This window comes from Ochlerotatus camptorhynchus, unplaced genomic scaffold, assembly GCF_037179485.1.
Source record: "Ochlerotatus camptorhynchus isolate MF236.1 unplaced genomic scaffold, CSIRO-AGI_Acam_v1.1 ptg000424l, whole genome shotgun sequence".
Lineage (NCBI taxonomy): Eukaryota > Metazoa > Arthropoda > Insecta > Diptera > Culicidae > Ochlerotatus > Ochlerotatus camptorhynchus.
The window spans coordinates 203,448-221,584 of NW_027040910.1; the positions used below are offsets into that span (position 1 = coordinate 203,448).

The 18,137-nt window shown below is 40.3% G+C and overlaps 1 protein-coding gene across 1 annotated transcript in view; it reads right to left on the bottom strand.

Annotated features, from left to right (window-relative positions):
* Window positions 1-11,017, bottom strand: part of LOC135711195 (uncharacterized) — a 31,349-nt gene extending 20,332 nt beyond the window's left edge. Inside the window, exons 1-8 of the mRNA XM_065233974.1 lie at window positions 10,873-11,017; window positions 10,717-10,758; window positions 10,452-10,653; window positions 10,218-10,382; window positions 9,987-10,072; window positions 9,527-9,927; window positions 9,367-9,459; window positions 9,081-9,181 (exon numbers count right to left, since the gene is read on the bottom strand). Of these exons, the coding sequence (XP_065090046.1) occupies window positions 9,081-9,181; window positions 9,367-9,459; window positions 9,527-9,927; window positions 9,987-10,072; window positions 10,218-10,382; window positions 10,452-10,653; window positions 10,717-10,758; window positions 10,873-11,017 (1,235 nt within the window). The remainder of the gene's footprint in view (window positions 1-9,080; window positions 9,182-9,366; window positions 9,460-9,526; window positions 9,928-9,986; window positions 10,073-10,217; window positions 10,383-10,451; window positions 10,654-10,716; window positions 10,759-10,872) is intronic.
* Window positions 11,018-18,137: the final 7,120 nt, after the last annotated feature.

The following is an 18,137-nucleotide window of genomic DNA, read 5'->3' on the forward strand; positions in this document are numbered from 1 at the left end:
GGTGGCGTTGCCATCATTATTCATAGACGAATCAAACATAAAATTCTTTCTTCATTTGAAACCAAAGTTTTTGAAACTTTGGGAGTTTCTGTTGAAACAAAATTTGGACAACTTACGTTTATAGCTGCCTATTTGCCATTCCAATGCGTAGGCCAGCAAAAGAATTTTCTCAAGGGTGACCTCCAGAAACTTACCCGTCATAGGTCTAAATTCTTCATTATTGGTGATTTTAATGCAAAACACCGCTCATGGAATAATGCTCAAAGCAATTCCAATGGTAATATTCTGTTTGATGATTGTTCTGCAGGTTATTACACTATTCAATATCCAAACAGCCCAACATGCTTTTCTTCTGCGAGAAATCCCTCAACTATTGATTTGGTCTTAACTGATTCATGTCAACTTTGTAGCCAATTGGTTACCCATGCTGACTTCGGTTCTGATCACCTTCCAGTAACTTTTGAAATATCTCAAGAAATAATTTCTAATCCCAACAGCTCTACTTTCAATTACCATAGGGCTGATTGGGAGCAATATCGAACATTTATGGAATATAACTTCGATCCAAACATTCCTTTGCAAACCAAAGATGAAATTAATTATGCTCTTGAATCTCTGACTACTTCTATAGTTGAAGCAAGAGCTGCCTCAGTACCAAAATGCGAGGTTAAATTCGATTCAATTATAATAGACGATGATCTTCAGCTCTTGATCCGTCTAAAAAATGTCCGTAGGAGACAATTTCAAAGAACACGCGATCCTGCCATGAAAGTTATCTGGCGGGATTTGCAAAAACAAATTAAAAAGCGATTCTCTGCCCTGAGGAACAAAACTTTTGAAAATAATGTTTCTAAATTAGACCCGAGTTCCAAACCCTTTTGGAAACTCACAAAAATTTTGAAAAAACCTCAAAAGCCAATTCCAGCGCTTAAAGAAGGTGGTAAAATTTTGATCACAAATTTGGAAAAAGCTCAGAAACTTGCTAAGCAATTCGATAGTTCCCATAATTTCAGTTTGAGTCTTACTAGTCCTATTGAGAATCAGGTTGCTCGGGATTTTCGGAATATTTTCTCTCGGGAAAATATTTTTGATGATTCCTGGGGGACTGATTTGGACGAAGTAAGGTCTATAACTAAAAAATTTCAAAATATGACAGCTCCAGGTGATGATGGAATTTTCTATATCCTCATCAAAAAACTCCCAGAGAGTACCTTGTCTTTCCTGGTAAAATTGTTTAACAGATGTTTCCATTTGGCATACTTTCCTGATAAATGGAAAAATGCAAAAGTTGTTCCAATTTTGAAGCCGGATAAAAATCCAGCTGAAGCTTCTAGCTACCGTCCAATAAGTTTGCTTTCTTCAATAAGTAAACTTTTTGAAAAAATAATTTTGAATAGAATGATGCTTCACATCAATACGAACTCAATTTTTGCAGATGAGCAGTTTGGATTTCGCCATGGGCATTCAACTACTCATCAACTCTTGAGAGTTACCAATTTAATTCGTTCAAACACATCTGAAGGCCACTCAACTGGAGTTGCTCTTCTAGACATAGAAAAAGCATTCGACAGTGTTTGGCATGAAGGTTTGATTGCTAAATTGAAAAAGTTTAATTTACCACTTTATATTATGAAATTAGTTCAGAATTATTTAACTGACAGAACTCTGCAGGTAAATTATCAAAATTCTAAATCCAATCGACTACCTGTTAGAGCAGGAGTTCCTCAGGGTAGCATTCTTGGGCCTATGTTGTATAACATTTTCACTTCGGACCTCCCTGATTTGCCTCAGGGTTGCCACAAATCTTTGTTCGCTGATGACACAGGCATTTCCGCTAAAGGAAGAAGTCTTCGTGTTATTTGCAGCAGACTTCAGAAAAGTTTAGATATTTTCTCTTCTTATTTACAAAAATGGAAGATTTCTCCCAACGCTTCCAAAACTCAACTTATAATATTTCCACATAAGCCCAGGGCTTCCTTTTTGAAACCTAGTAGTAGTCACATAGTCACTATGAACGGAGTTCCAATTTCCTGGTCAACCCAAGTGAAATATCTTGGATTAATACTTGACCATAAATTAACTTTTAAAGATCACATTGAGGGCATTCAAGCCAAATGTAACAAATATATAAAATGTTTGTATCCTCTTATAAACAGGAAATCCAAACTTTGCCTGACGAATAAACTTCTAATATTTAAACAAGTTTTTAGACCGGCCATGCTTTACGCTGTGCCAATATGGTCTAGTTGTTGCACTACCAGGAAAAAAGCACTTCAAAGGATTCAGAACAAAATTCTGAAGATGATTTTGAAGTTGCCTCCCTGGTACAGTACTACCGAAGTACATAGAATTTCGAATGTTGAGACTTTAGCACAAATGTCCAACAAAATAATTAATAATTTCCGGCAAAAATCGTTACAATCCTCAATTGCAACGATTAATTCCCTTTATACTTAGATAAGATTTAGTTTTAGTTTTTAGTTTTAAGATATCAATTGTTATACTGACATGCAGGTTTAAAAACCTGTTGAAAATACTGAATTGCCAAGACAGGAACAATGTAAAAACACTTAGATATATATCATAACAATTAAGGCTGGTAAGTTACTGTAGTAACTGGAGCACCTAGGTTAAAAATGAAATGTAATTTATTTTGAATGTGGAACAAATAAAGAGTTAAAAAAAAAAAAAAAAAAAAAAGGAAAGAAGAGATTTGGATGAAATTTTCATATACAAAATGCTCATATAGGGGAAATGGATGTAATGTCGGCCTAAATGCCCCTAATTTAGGCCCATACATAAATTCAGCAATCGACTAAATTTTGAATAGTGACCAAAAATATCCATTAGTACCGTCCAAATGACGCGTTTATCTAGATAAAATTGATAAATAGCAGATTTTAGCGATGGGCCCAATCTTAGATCCATAGGCCAACATTAGAGCCATTTCCCTTATATGAGCATTTTGTATATGAAAATTTCATTAATTATGAGTAAGAGACGGTAACGGAAAAGTGTATTTTTATGTTTGGCCCTTATACGGCTAGCTAGTTTAGCTAATCAATTATATCTTAACTCATGCGTATGATTTAAAAACTGTACAACAGCAAAGTTTAAGAAAATTAATTGGATTTTTTTTAAAAATATTTTCAAGATTGAACACTCACGAATAACATCTCAAAAGAGCGAAAATTGCTCAAATTATGCGATAGGTGAATTTTAACCTACGAGTATCTCGAAAATAATTACTTTGGGCAATTTAAGCATTATGAGCTGTAAAATTTATGTGTTTTGATATTTACACTATTTTAAAGATATTCGGTAACTGTAGGTGGTATTTTAGAAAATGCTTATTTTTTTCAAATTCATAACTTTTTTGTTTATGATTCGCCCAGCAAATGTACAGTGTCAGTAGGTATTACTTAATCTGAACTACAAAATAAATATAAAAAAAAATGCAATTTGAGTAGGGGGATTAGGGGCATAATGAACACACGGGGCGAAATGGACACCCTCAAAATAACAAAATCTTTTAAATTTAAACGGAAATGAAAGTTTTTAATCATTTTTACCACTATCAAACATATAATTTTTCAATAGAACAGTTGATATCCTCTTTTAACCACCGAAATATATGAAAAATTAGAAATCATAACCCAACGGTTTGAAATATTATAATTTCTAACCAGAGCAAAATAAGGTTTTACGAACGTTTCAGAATATTTATTATCAATTACCTATTTGTCCCAAACACGTTCTTTGTATAGCTGTTGAAAGTTGACATTAATCACAATATTGGTTTTTTGCAATACTTTATTTAAAAAAAATGCATTCAAATTAATATAGTCGATTAGGGGCGAAACGAACACCTCTAGTAGGGGCAAAATGAACACCACTTGTTTCTGGAATCTAACCTCAACGCCCACTTTGTTGACTTGTTTACATTGTTTACCTACGCAGTGTTTTGGTGGCAGTGATGGTGCAAACATACAAAAGACAATCGGGAAGGCAGCAGTGGTCCAAAACGGCTATGGAAGCGGCCATAGATTCTGTATGCCGGAGTGAAACGTCCATCAAACGAGCAGCCAAGGACCATGGAATTCCAAGACCTACGCTGATCCGCTATCTGAAAACTGCAGAAGTACTGGGCCAGGAGGTGAAGCAAATCGGCTCATTCAAAACAGTTTTCATACCTGCCGAGGAAGCTGTTTTAATGGCCCACATTTTGGACTTTGAGGTTCGATGCTACGGAATTACCACCCGCGACATCCGGAGCCTTGTCTTCCAGCTGGCCGAACGCAACGGGAAAGCACATGTTTTCAATACGAAGACACAGCTGGCTGGTTGAGGATTGGCTTCACGGTTTTCGGAAGCGTCATCCCAAACTCTCGCTCCGTACTCCTGAGGCTACCTCAGCTGCAAGGTTGCAAGCATTCAACAAGATAGCGGTCGACAACTTCTTCGATGTGCTGCATCGTGAAATGGACGGAGGCAAATTCAGTATCAGCAGGATTTTCAACGTTGATGAAACCTCTGTGCTCACCGTAAGTTGTACACATTTTCAAATAAAATGCATGTTTTGACTCATTTTGTATTCTGTGCTCCACCAGACACGGTATTTGTCTGCAACTCTTCCGGTTGGATGACTGTGAAAGAATTCCACACCTGGTTCGAGCATTTTCTATAGCACACGCGTCCAACAGCTGATAACCCGGTTCTTTTGATTTTGGACGGTCATTCTTCGCATACGAAGAACCTTGGCTTTATTGAAAGAGCGCGTGAGTGCCATGTGACAGTCGTGTGCTTGCCCCCCATTGCAGCCACAAACTACAGCCTCCCGACATAAGCTACATGGGGCCGCTCAAGACGGCTTTCTCGAAGGAAGTGGAGAGTTTCCTCAAATGCAATCCTGGTAGGGTTGTCACCCTGAACGAAATCAGCCGGCTTTCATGAATACTTCTAAGGCAGTTATTTTTCCGCTGAACCGGTTTATCTTTAACGATAATGATTTTACCCGGCTTACGTAACGGACGTTCTTTCAACAGACCAGAAACCGATCGTTCAAACAATGAACTTGGTGACGAAGCTCTTGAATCCAACGCAGCCGATACTGAAGCAGGACCTTCGCGAATGCACAATGAGGTAGGATATATCAACGATTCACTGTCAAACGAAAAGGAAAATATCGCTCCAAAAGGGATTGTAAAAGTGGATGCTAACAACATGCTGACTCCGAAAGCTACTTTGGCGCCGTTGGATTCGAATGTTCCAGCCGGTTTGTCTGTCCGAAGCATCTTCAACCGCTACCGAAAACAGTTACCAGAAAAGATGGCGGTGGACGAAAGAGGGAGAAAGCTCGAAACATAACGTCAAGCCCCAGCCGAAATGAGTTGAAGTCATCGCAGGCATTGAAGGATATTGATCAGCTAAAGAAGGTGATCAAAGCTGTAACAAGACACATTTCTAACAGTGATGCCGAAACACCCAAACGCAAACGAGGACGTCCGAAAGGAAAGAGCAATCAAACTAAAACGGTGCTTGCTCAAGATACGCTCTGCGAAGTATGTGGCTGTTGTTTCAGTTCTTCTGACAAAGGACAGGATTGGATCAAATGTTCCAAGTGCTGCTTGTGGTTCCATGAATGCCAGGACTCTCGCTGCCCTTCGTGTGCCTTTCAATAAGGCATCAATTTGTAGCTAATCTTCATTCTGTGATTGTTCATGAATTGGTTTTATTTTCTTTATTTCGGTACCATCACCAGAGGTGTGTTCGCCAATGAAATTGAATTGAATTAAATAAAAATATGTTACTGTTTTGGTTGAAATCTGATTAGTTTTACTTAAAAACTTACTAAACTGACCCCAGTGTCAATCATAGTTTCAATAATGGTTTTAAAATCGGGCTCTCATCATGTCAACCAATTGCCGTGATTCAATAACTACTTACTTTCCAGGGCACTTTTCGGTATGTAAGCACCTCTCGTTAAGGTAGTTAATCATAAGCATTTTCCATTAGACCCCCTATACAAATTGAACTTATTCTACATACTCTTTTGGAGTTGCTTATTGACCTATACGAAATAAAGCTTAAGAAATGTCTCCCGTATGTTCTCGTTTTTCTATGTATGTATGTGTGTGTATGTGTGTGTGTGTGATACCCCGGACAGACTATGGCTTATATCATGTAATATAGGCTGGCTTGCAATGAGCACTCATACATCTAGTTTTCACTGGAAATCCCATATATGAGTGCTCATTGCAAGCCAGCCTATATTACATGATATAAACCATAGTCTGTCCGGGGTATGAGGGTTGTATGTATGTGGGAGGGATGGGGACATGTTCGCATAGGTATGTGCATATGTTAAAGAGTCAATTTCTGAGTCTAATCCAGTTTTTAGCAAGGTGTCCATTATGCCCCATAGGGGTGTTCATTTCGCCCCGTACCCCATCCACCAACCCGGTTTACAAAGGACTTCAAATTGTTTTTACAGACTTAAATTCACTATTTTATTGCTGAAAACGATTGGAGTGTATAGTATATGGATATTATTTGAGGTTTGACTATTTATCACCGACAATTACGGGTATTTTACACTCATAAAATGTATTTTCCCTTAAGGTTTTCATGCCCCTAATTCCCCTAATTTCATTTTTTTGTTAATAATTTTGATTTTTTTTGTAAAAAAAATTATATTTTTCAACAGTGTATACTTTTTCTTTTAAGGTACAATACTTGTCCGCAATTTCTTCAAAGACACCATATCGATCAAACAAATTGTTCACGAGATATATATTTTTCTATTGATGCGTATCATTTTTGCATAAGCCCTTTTCAAGTGTTAGCCGTGTGCAAAACTAAGGAACCATATATGTAAAATGGCATGTTGGGCAATAACAAACAACTGTGGAAAGTTTTATCATAATCGTAGAAGGTTGATCCGAAACGATTTGCAGATCTGTGTGAACTGCTCTCATCAGAATTCATTTTCATTCCTCCTCACATAGGGGAAATGTCTCTAATGTTGGCCTATGGATCTAAGATTGGGCCCATCGCTAAAAATCTGCTATTTATCAATTTTATCTAGATGAACGCGTTATTGGGACGTTACTAATATATAATTTTGGTTACTTTTGAAAATTTAGTCGATTGCTGAATTTATGTATGGGCCCAAATTAGGGACACTTAGGCCGACATTACCTGCATTTCCTCTATTCCTTAGATTTCTCCACTTAATTTGTTTGGCAATCTCTCCTGGAATTGTTTTTTAATTTCTTTGAAGATCTCCTGGAGTTATTCTCAGATTTATTTGTAATCCTCTTTTTAGGATCCCCTTCACCTCCTAAGTATTCACAAAAAAATTACAAGGACTTATGCTCCGATTTCAAATGTGTGAATGAAAATATCTAGGAATATTGAATGTTTTTATTTTAAAATACATTCTTCATTAATACCATAATTAAAAAAAAAACTATTAAATTTCCTCAGTAATGATAAGATTCCCTGAGACTTCCAGTTATTTTTAAGAGAAATAAAATTCCCTGAGAATTCTCGGTTTTTCAGGTTTTTCCAGGCAGTAGACACTGAGAAGTTTAGTCATAAACTTTCTTTTAAATCTTTCGTTTTAAAGGTTCCTATCGTAAAACAAGAAAACAAGATCGACGGAAAACAAATCAAGGAAAAGAAAAATGATCCTCGATTTTCACAAGTTGTTTCACAAGTATTCATGATATTCTATTAAAATTTGAGCTTTTTTGATGAAGGTATTCTGATATATCTTGGTATTTTTAAAGATAATTAGATAACTCCATGAGCTTCGGTAGAACTTCCCTGAATTTCGGCAGAACTTCGCTGAACTTCAGCAGGAGTTCCTTGAACTTTGACAGGCCTTCCCTGAACTACGGCAGGACTTTCCTGAGGTTTGACTGGCCTTCCCTGAACTTTGGCATGAGTTCCCTGAGTTTCATCAGGACTTCCATGATTTCCAAGAATTGAAATTAAAGGACTTTCCTGAACTTCAGCAGCCCTTCCCTGAACTTCGGCAGAACTTCTCTGAACTTCGGCAGGACTTCGCTTAACTTCAGCAGGAGTTCCCTGAACTTTGGCAAGACTTCCCTGAACTTCGGCAGGAGTTCTCTGAACTTCGGCAGGAGTTCTCTGAACTTCGGCAGGAAATTTCTTTTATATGGCTTTCTCAATCTAGCGTAATCCAAGCAGTCAGTTTGGATTACCCTAGACTGAGAAAGCCATATAAAAGAAATCTCCATACGTACCAGTCGAAAAATCTAGTAAATCAATTCGGCAGGATTTCCCTGAATATTGGTAGGACTTCCCTGAAGTTCGGCAAAACTTCCCTCAAGTTCAACAGAACTTCCCTGAACTTCGGAAGAACTTTTGGCAGGGCTTCCCTGAACTTCATCAGGACTTCGCTGAAGTTCGGCAGATCTTTCCTGAACTACGGAAAGACTTCTCTGAGCATAAGCAGGACTTCCCTGAACTTGAAATCTTTGAATTGAAATGACAGTAGTAGAATAATTATAATTATACAATAATATTGTGCATTTTGAATTTGGGTGTGGTTCGAACGGGAGTGAATTCAGTATCAACGGAAGGGCCTTAACTTTCACCTTAAGTGTTTATGAGATTATAATTGAATAAGTCTAAAACATCAAACATTTTTTTTGGTATGCTATCAGAACTACTAATTTTTTCCTCTAGGTCACTTTTTAGTCACTTTTTTACAACTATAAGTCACTATTTGGTCACTTATTTCTTCAACATGTTCACTAAAATTACTATTTTTGACAGCATTGATAGCTATCAGCCCTGTTAATGTCAGCCAATGTTTGCGAGACGTAATTAATGGATGCTCCCGTACTTTCCATGACAAATATGAAAAATGTCAACCGCTGGAAGAGATGAATGAAAGACCACAATATTCCTGGGTTCATCCCGTCGTTTCGCAAACCCTACATCCATCCCAGAACTGTTGTAAAAACTATAGCAGCTCCCGAGAGAACCGCAACCCGAACCAGCTCAACAAAGCCGAAGAAAAAAAAACAATGCTACAACACACTTACATGTCCTTCACGCACCGAGCTGACGTCAGTGCGAAATCCTGTGCCACTAACGTACAGCCACAGATCCAATCAACATTTTCGCCTTCCTTCCCGACGGCACACTGTTCAACACCATCGAATCGTCGTCGTCGTCGCACACCAGAAATATTACAACAAGTGCACATGCGGAGGATATGGGAAAGACGAGAAACAGGTGAAAATTTATCCACTCCAAGCAAGTCGAGCTTGAGAAAGCTAATCGTAATCTCGTGAGATCCGAGGGGGTGGGGGTGGAACTGCAACTTACCTTGAATTCTTTGAAGATCTGCAGCTGAGCGTTAGTCGGGATAGCCGATATCGATTCCTTTTTACCAGTCAGGTGTGGGTGATTGTAAGAGCTCTGGGAATTTAAGGCGGGTGGGCAATGAAGAATCTGATTTTATGGGGACAATCTTGTCGTAACATACCTTAACTGCAGCAGGAACTATGGACTCGTCCCATTCACGGTGGGAGATGTGTCTTGTGACACACTCTTGTGGGAAGTAATTCCTCTTGGTTACAAGTTCGATCCAATTAATGTAATGAGCCAGCTTTGCATACACTCCCGGAGTGTTTTGTCCACATGGAATGCCCAGCACGGAGATTCCTATCACAAATGGGGTGTACTTAGAACTGGATAACAAACGAACCTGCAGTGGTCCTCCTGTATCTCCGGGACACTCCGTCAGAACTTCATCCCCAGCACACATCAACATCCGGTTGATTCCTTTACGGAAGGCTTCCCTGTTGGTGCGATACCAAAACTTGCAGCGATCATGATCGATTGGATTTAGCGGTGTGTTGTGGATCGGTGGAGAGACGTCAGTATCTTTAATGGAGATCAGTTTTTGGTCGGAAATGGAAAATTATGATGTTGCATGTACTCACAGAAGTCCCAGCCGCTGGCATATAGCTTCGTAAACGAAGACGAATCATTGGTGTACAAACAAGCCGGCGTTACAAAATCGGTCACGCTGCAAAAAATGGCAAAACATAAACAGAGAGCTCACAGAATATAAATGGGAGAGAGAAAAAAAATGTAAACAAAGAGAGTGAGAGTGTTAGCAGCAACCGCATGCGATCATGCTGATGATATTTTGTAACCAAAAGACAACCTACGTCACCGGTTTTGCAAGTTTGATCAGCGCCACATCGTGATAGGCGCTGTTGAAATTGAACTCGGGATGACGGATGATTTCCTTAATGTCCAGCTGTTGCGCAAAGCGATCGTCTTTGGGGCTGTACAAATCTAGGTCACCGACGCGAATCGTCGTCGGTTCTTTCCTATTGAATAGTGATAATAGTAAGATAGTTGAATTCAAACATACATTGGATCATCTGCAGTTATAATACTCTTCATCTTGGGTGCAATGAGCGGCGGTCAGTACGAAATCCTCCGCGATCAATGTTCCGGAACATCTCCACTCAACATCACCGCTGGTTTGCTTCCATCCAATCGCCGCCAAGTGAGCGAATTCTCTAGAATACGCTGGATATTCAACAGAAGGGGTCGAAGCTTCCCGATCCGAAAGCTTCTGCAGTCTCAAAGAACAATCTAAAATATGAAACCATTTTCAACAACCCGATCGTGCCCTCCGATCAAAACACTAAAACTTACCATCTAACGAACCCGAATCGGGAAGCGTGTGCACACTAAGCTCTGAAACAAGAAACCGAAACCTGCCCGTTAGCACAACTATTCAACCTTGAAACAACACTTGCAACCGTGATCACATAACAACAATCTTCAACTCGCAACCACGTAGCATCCCACCTTCAATCGATTTGTGAAACGCCAAGGCCTGATCAGCTGACGCGGCCACCACGGCCAGGAACGTCACCACCGTCGCCAACGGGAATCGTCTTCCGGCAACGACGACGACGACAACGCTCCACAGTATCACTCCGATTCCGAACATTGCGCGAACCGAACTAAACTGTTGTTTGTGTGTTGAAGTCTCTGCAGCGAGAAGCAAGCGACGAACCCGATCATAATAGCATTTTGGCTTCTTGCAGGCATGCATACGTAGCTGCTGTTGGATGGCTGGTTGGTAGGTATATGAGTGCGTGCCTATTTTCTGTGTTTCTTCGGTTCGGGCGTGAGCACGTGTGTTACATAAGCCGAAATCGAACATCGATGCCGACGATTCCACCCGGTCGGTCGGTCGGTCGATCGCGGTCTTGGGCGTCTAAAAAGTGGCCAATGTGATCGATGAATTGGAAGTGAGTGAGCGACATCCAACTTGTACTTTCACTTCCAGGTTCGAGTGACTCATTATTTTAGGTGTGTGCGGGACTGCGAGCGATCGAAACGACCGTCGGCATGCCGGTTGTCGTGTGTTACGGTGCGTGTTTAGCCATGCCAAGCTCGATAGCGGTGATCGATGTGAGTGGGTGTGAATGCTTATAACGGTTGATTGGTCGTAAAGGCGACATGTGGACCGATGGAATCAACTAGCTCGGAGACAGGTTGAGATGATCAAATCAGATGTTGAACGACGTTGCAACGGGTGTCGCATGACACAATGGAGTGATGCATTTGTATTTTGTTGTGCATCGTTTGCATTTTATACCAGTTAAAGTTGTTCAGAAGGTCACAATGGTTTTTATAAAATATTTTTCTGTTTAACATTGAGTTACGCACAGAGGGCCAACAGTCGGTGCCTTCGGGATTTTCTGAGGCACAAAATCGCTGATCAAGCCTTCCTTTGGAAGGAAAGTAAAACCGCTGATCCCCGATCCATGAATTGATGGGTCGATAGGTAGGGTCCAGGTGTGGGAGTTGCCTTCCTGGTGTCGGTAGCATTGGTAATCAGTACGGAAAATAACGATCGAAGGAAAAAAAAATCAAGGAAAAAAACAGAGGGCCAGGTCTTATTAAAGTGGGTCTTGACGTAGGACTACGTCTGTGATTTATATATGGAGGTGCACTTTGTGAAACCAAAAATGAAACATGTAACGAAATTATGAAAGATTTTAAACGTGAATAACTCAGCTGCCCCTGGACCAATTTAAATATTTTTTTCACCAATTGATCAAAAATATTTCAACGCATTGATAGCAATGTTGATTTTCAACAAGAAACTATTGAAAAAGTGGTAAATGTTAAGCATTGTCCAAAAGTGTCGAAATAACTAACAAATCCACCAATTACGTACATGCATATGCTGCTTCCCCAACACAGTCATCAGAGAGACGTTAGTAGACGAAACAAGTCGAAGTGACATTCCCCTCCGATCTTCGGGCGTGTGCAAGTAGGGAGGATGTAATCGCGTAATATTTTGCACACTCATCGCCATATTCAGAGCCCCCCTCCCCCCAACGACCACACAAAACGCTCTGCAGAGTTGTAATCTTGTAACCAAACTTGGAAGCAGGGGTGCAAGTGATTTTGATCAATTCTCTTCATCGACTTTCTGTTTGAAGAGAAATGGCTTTCATCCCCTCTCTGTTACTATGCCCCTTAATTCAGTCGTCGTCATAGCAATGAAAACTAGCAATGCACTGATTTTGGCTCTTGGGTTACACTTACTGGTTGCAATTCTGCTGTTCGACATTTTTGAACATGAAATTACACTATTTGCTAGGGATGCCTAAAGGTCCAATTATTGGATGAATGATTAATCGTAAAAAAAAATTCCAGCTTTTCGATTAAATATTTATCGAAGTTTCAATTATTCGAGCGCGTAACCGACATCCCTCCTTATTTCTACTCGTTTGATTTAACGCAGTAGAGAAAATAAATAAGAGTACTAATTTATCTGAGCAGGCATAGAAAAGAACCATAACGCGAAACAGGATCATAAATTCACCGAAAAAAGTGTTATGCGTCATTCTTCTAAAGGCTAAGATTTACCAACTTGTTGAGAGAAGGAGTTTAACGATAAAAACATAAAAGGGGAGCTGCTTTTGCTGGGTGGACACTAGTGTTGGGAAAATATCAAACAATCAAATCTCACAAACGCCCAAATTCACGATTGATTATCATAGACATAAATCATCAAGCAAACAACTGCGGTTGATTTTGAAAGCTATGATATCGCAGCTCGGAATATCAAGCTAACAAAACTCACCAGCTTCAAATTTCAACAAACTGTGGTGAGATTGAGTTTCATGATTTTTGCTTTACATCCGAATGCAACCGAAACTTTCATAACGGCTGGCAGCAGTCACTTCGTGTCTGCCATCGGTGAAGAGTAAAAAGAGATAGCCAACTATACTTTCTCTTTCTAAGAAAACGATGTGCAACGGAATCATTTTTGTGTCGAGTCAACTCTCAGCTTGATTCTTGCATGTTGTGAATAACGGGTGGCAACTAAAATTTTGGAATTTCTTTCTCAAGCTGTCAAAAAAAGACAAACATACTTGAAGAAGATCTGATTTATTGAAATTAAAGATACATTGTCCATTGTTGAAAAAAAAATTAGTGAACATTTGAAAACGGTCCGTAATCGGATGTTCGGCGAAGCTTCCGTTTGATGTCGGAACAGGAGCGTTGTACGGCCTTCATGTCAACTTTGCGAATGCATCTCTTGATTCTACCAATCAACTGTTTGCAATTCATGGCTCTCCAGTTATTTTTGTACATCAAGGAGCTCAAAACCCCGAAGAAATCTTCGATTGGGTGACACTGAGGCAGATTTGTCGGGTTGTGGTTTTTGGGTACAAATGGGATCGAATGGGTATTCAGGAACGATTGTGTTTTTTTGACGTAATGCGATGACGCTTTATCCGGCCAAAACACGTATTGTCCATCAGCATGATGTTTTTGTAGAAACGGGATCAAAATTTTCTTCAAACATTCGTTCTGGTACACATATTGATTGATTGCCAAACCAGAGGGCTTGAACCATGGCTTAGAAATGCCTTTCTCGGAAATTTTTGCGTCCATAATTTTGGCTGGTCTTCCACTACCTTGCTTGCGAGCAGTTGTTGGGGATCTTAGGATATGGTAAACAGTCGAAGCCGCAACATTTTCGCTTTTGAAATGTTGTACCGTATACTTTTTGCCGAGATTTATGTGCAGTTCGTAGAACTGTACAACGTGCTCGCGAAATACTTCTTGTTTCGACGGCATTTTGAGCAAAACTGAGCAAGCATAAACAAAACAGAAAATACTAGCAGAAAGAGGAGAGAGAGAGCTAACACATACATACTCTTATTTCTCTCTGAGCTCGTTTGTTGTTGAGCATAGAGGCCTCGAAAAAATTCCAAAATTTTAGTTGCCACCCGTTATTCTCGCAATATCAAAGGAGCTTGTAAAATCAATATCAAGCATGATATTTGGTTCCAATATCACGCGTGATATTGCGAGCACATGAGAGCGGAAAAATATCAATTGATTTCTGATTTTGCCAACACTGGTGGACACTGATATTCTGTGGCCTTCCAAACTGTCGCAGACACCAGTTTAACCCCTGTCCAGCAGCAGACGGGCCGACACTCTTGCGAGTGCCCACTAATTGAACCGAACAATATGGGGTTGTCCGGTCCGATTTGCTGATCCAGCTGCCTACACGTCATCATAACCTTCCAAAGACTTTATGCCTGTACCATCATCAGGGCCACCAAGATTATCCAAAAGAGTTAAATTTCTGAACATGTCCCAACAAAAAGTCAGGTCAATCATAGTCATACTAAAGAGTATAAAACGTTAACTGAGAGAACCCCGCTCAAATTAATGTTCCTACACAAAACACAAGCTCCTGCTGTAGTTAACAAAAAACATTTATTAGATATGACCACGTAGTCCTACGTCACCATTGCGTACAACCTCATAGGGCTGTCCCTTGTAGTTTTTTTTTTAAAATAAAGCCTTATGTGCATTTCAATTCTTATATTTTCTAAATTATACTGATGCTAGGTAACTACGGCAGCAGCATTTGTCCTTGACCTTGAATTTGTTTCTGTGTCTTAAATCTTCAAAATTTGTGTGTGTGTTTATTTACCTTGTTTAGAACTCTTTGCAGAATTTCTTTGAAATGCTCTGAAAAAAAAATCCATTTCCATTTACAGAGATCTTTTAATAATTCTTCAAATAAATTAGAAATTACCTTGAAATTTACATTAATCGACTTTATTTTATTCAAAATAGTCCGCTTTGGACTCAACACAACGACTTGCACGTTCTAGGAGCGTATCAAACGAGCGTCGACCGTGCAACAAGTGCCAACTTCCTTCTTCGCGGTATGCGGGCCGAATACGCCAAATACAATGCATCAAACACTTCCAAACATCAAGGTAGAATACAGCCATTCGGTCAGTTGGACGAACTCTTTATGAATAATCCCCTTCGAATCGTAGAAACAACGTATACCACTCTTGGACTCTACTTCGGGATAAAAAATCATCACCATAAACTTGTTTCACCATTTGAAACGTTTCGGTTAAGTTTTTACCAAGTTTAAAACTTAATATTGGCTCTCTGTTCGATTGACATTTTTGTACCGACATTGTAAACAGACTGTAATTTGAGGCGCAAAAATTTGGCTTCTATTCATCCAGCTGTCATGAAGTTTTGACAGGATGTCAATAAAAGATGTACATTCCCAACGCTTGTCCTCGTCAAAAGATGGCGCAACCAGGAGCTGACATATTTGTAAACTTTGGGACACACCTTGTATAACCTTCAACTTTGCTTATTTCAATTCAGATCTCTCTCCCTTTACCATAATCACCAGCCACATTTGTCACGAAAATTAACCACAACTGGCACGCACGTTTTAGTCTTAGCACTTTTTGAGTCCTAGTGATGCGTCTAAGCTCTGATATTGAACGAATTGTCCAAGCATGGTTCCTTTGTACCTCTTTAATGATGAGAAAAATAATGTTTCTTGCTTCCGAAGAGATTTTAGTTTCTAATCGATAGCACACGATTTCTATTTCTTATAGCTATAGTTATTTCTTTTCATTATTTTGCTAAACTACGGTTAAATAAAAACTCGCGAAGATGCTGTTCAATCAAATGGCGTCAAGGCAACTTAGTTTTAGGTATTTTTCCCTGTGACCAATAATATGACATTGAGTGAGGCTTACTATTATTCCCATAAATCATCTTACTATCATCTTATAAATTTAAGCATCTCAAACTTAAGAAAATTCTCATAGTTAGGTAATTCCATGAATTTTGTTACTAGCTCTTTTTTTTTTAGATTTTGATATTTTATCATCAGTTAAATCTCAGACATAGGAACCAAATTTTAGTTCTAGAAGATTGAATTTTATAACTTTGAAACATGGTAAAGTGCTCGCAGAATAAATTTCATACATTAAGGATGATTCTGTGAGGTCAAAAAAAAAAAGCGCCGGGAGAACTACTGATTTCTGGTAGGATGGTTTGATTCCAGGCGATCTGCAGGTAGCTGACGTAGTGGTACTGGTCTCATACTAACACATTCGACGCAAGCTCGGCAAATCTTCCGGGCAGCACTCGTTCCGCGAACAATCCAAAAACGTCGTCGCACAGCTGCCAGTCATGACTGTGGACTACAGTGAAGCTGCTCGTGGTGCTCGTGGCGGAGAATGAGTGCGGTGAGAGCTGAGTGACGAGGCAACAAGATATGCTTCGTATCGTAGTTGAAATCCGACAGGTGCAGCCTACCGCCCACCCGGAGGAGATGGTTTTCATCCAGGAACGGTTTCAATTGACGTAGCGAGCTGCTATTATTGACTTCACGGTTGTTTTCCAGGTGGTTGATCTCCTTCCAGTACCCAACAAACAATTTTAACTGTTTAAAAGCTGAATAAGCTATTTTTTACCTGAAGAAGCATAATTTTGCCTAAATAAGCTCTTATTCAGCTTTCAATGTTTGTTGGGTAGTGCTGACTCTGGACATGTCACACGTAAACTTGCATGGCGTTATCGATTTCTTGTGGGGCTAGACGATTTGTTGTCCTGAGCTCTCGGTAACGAAAGCGCAGCATACGCGCCGTGATACGCAGAAGAAGTTGAAGATTCGGATAGTACCTTGTTAGCATATCATCGAGAAAGAGGTTTTCATAAACAGCTAGATACGCCACTGCAGCCGACCGTTGTTCTCTTTCCACTTGCCGCTGCTGGGTGACATCGAGTGTCGAGATGGGTAGAGTTTCCTGAGTGTCGGTTGTTCCACTCCAGCTTGGACCATGCCACCAGAGGGGATTGTTGATTATTTGTTCTGGTAGAGCACCACGTGAAACTAAATCGGCCGGGTTGTGATGTGTATCTACGTGCTGCCAGTTGATTTCAGGGAGGAGAGTTGTGATCTCTGCCACCCGGTTGGCGACAAACGTTTTCCACCTCGAAGCATCACCGTAGATCCATGCCAATGCTACCGTGGAATCCGAATGAGCCCTTATTTCGTGGAAGGGCAATGAGATTGCCATCAGTCGAGCTAGAATCACCGCCGCACACAGCTCCAAGCGGGGCAACGTTGTTCGTCCATTGCCGATAGATGCTGTCTTGGATTTCGCACAAAGCAAATGCAATGATGTGTTGCCGCATTCGTCAGCAGCCCTTATGTAGACGCACGCACCCATGGATCGCTCGGATTGCTCACTGTAGCCGTGCAGATAGATGCGAGATGCGTTTCGCTTGCCGATAACTCGACGGGGTACCTGTAATGAGTTGAGATCGGAAAGGCTTTGCACAAATATCAACCAATTTTGAACTCACTCACCGGGGGGTGTTTCGTCTCAGTCCACCTTCAGCTCCCACAACTGTTGCAAATCCATCTTCGCTTTGATGACGATCGGAGCCAGTTGCCAATTGGATCGAAGATGCTGGCGATTTGCGAACGCATGGTCCGCTTTGTGGGCTGAAAGATCTTGTTCGTAGCGTTTGAGAACTGGAGCAGGTCGCTGCACGGCTGCCAGTGGATGCCGAGGGCCTTGATGGTGCGGGTATTGTTGAGCTCGATTGGTAATTGCATTTCTTTGTCTTCTGCTGGGACATCCTCAAGAACCGCAGCGCTGTTTGACGCCCACTTCCGCAGATGGAAGCCACCTGAGGCGAAGATCGTTGTCAATTGCTGTCGCAGTAGTATCGCTTCTTTCGGAGTC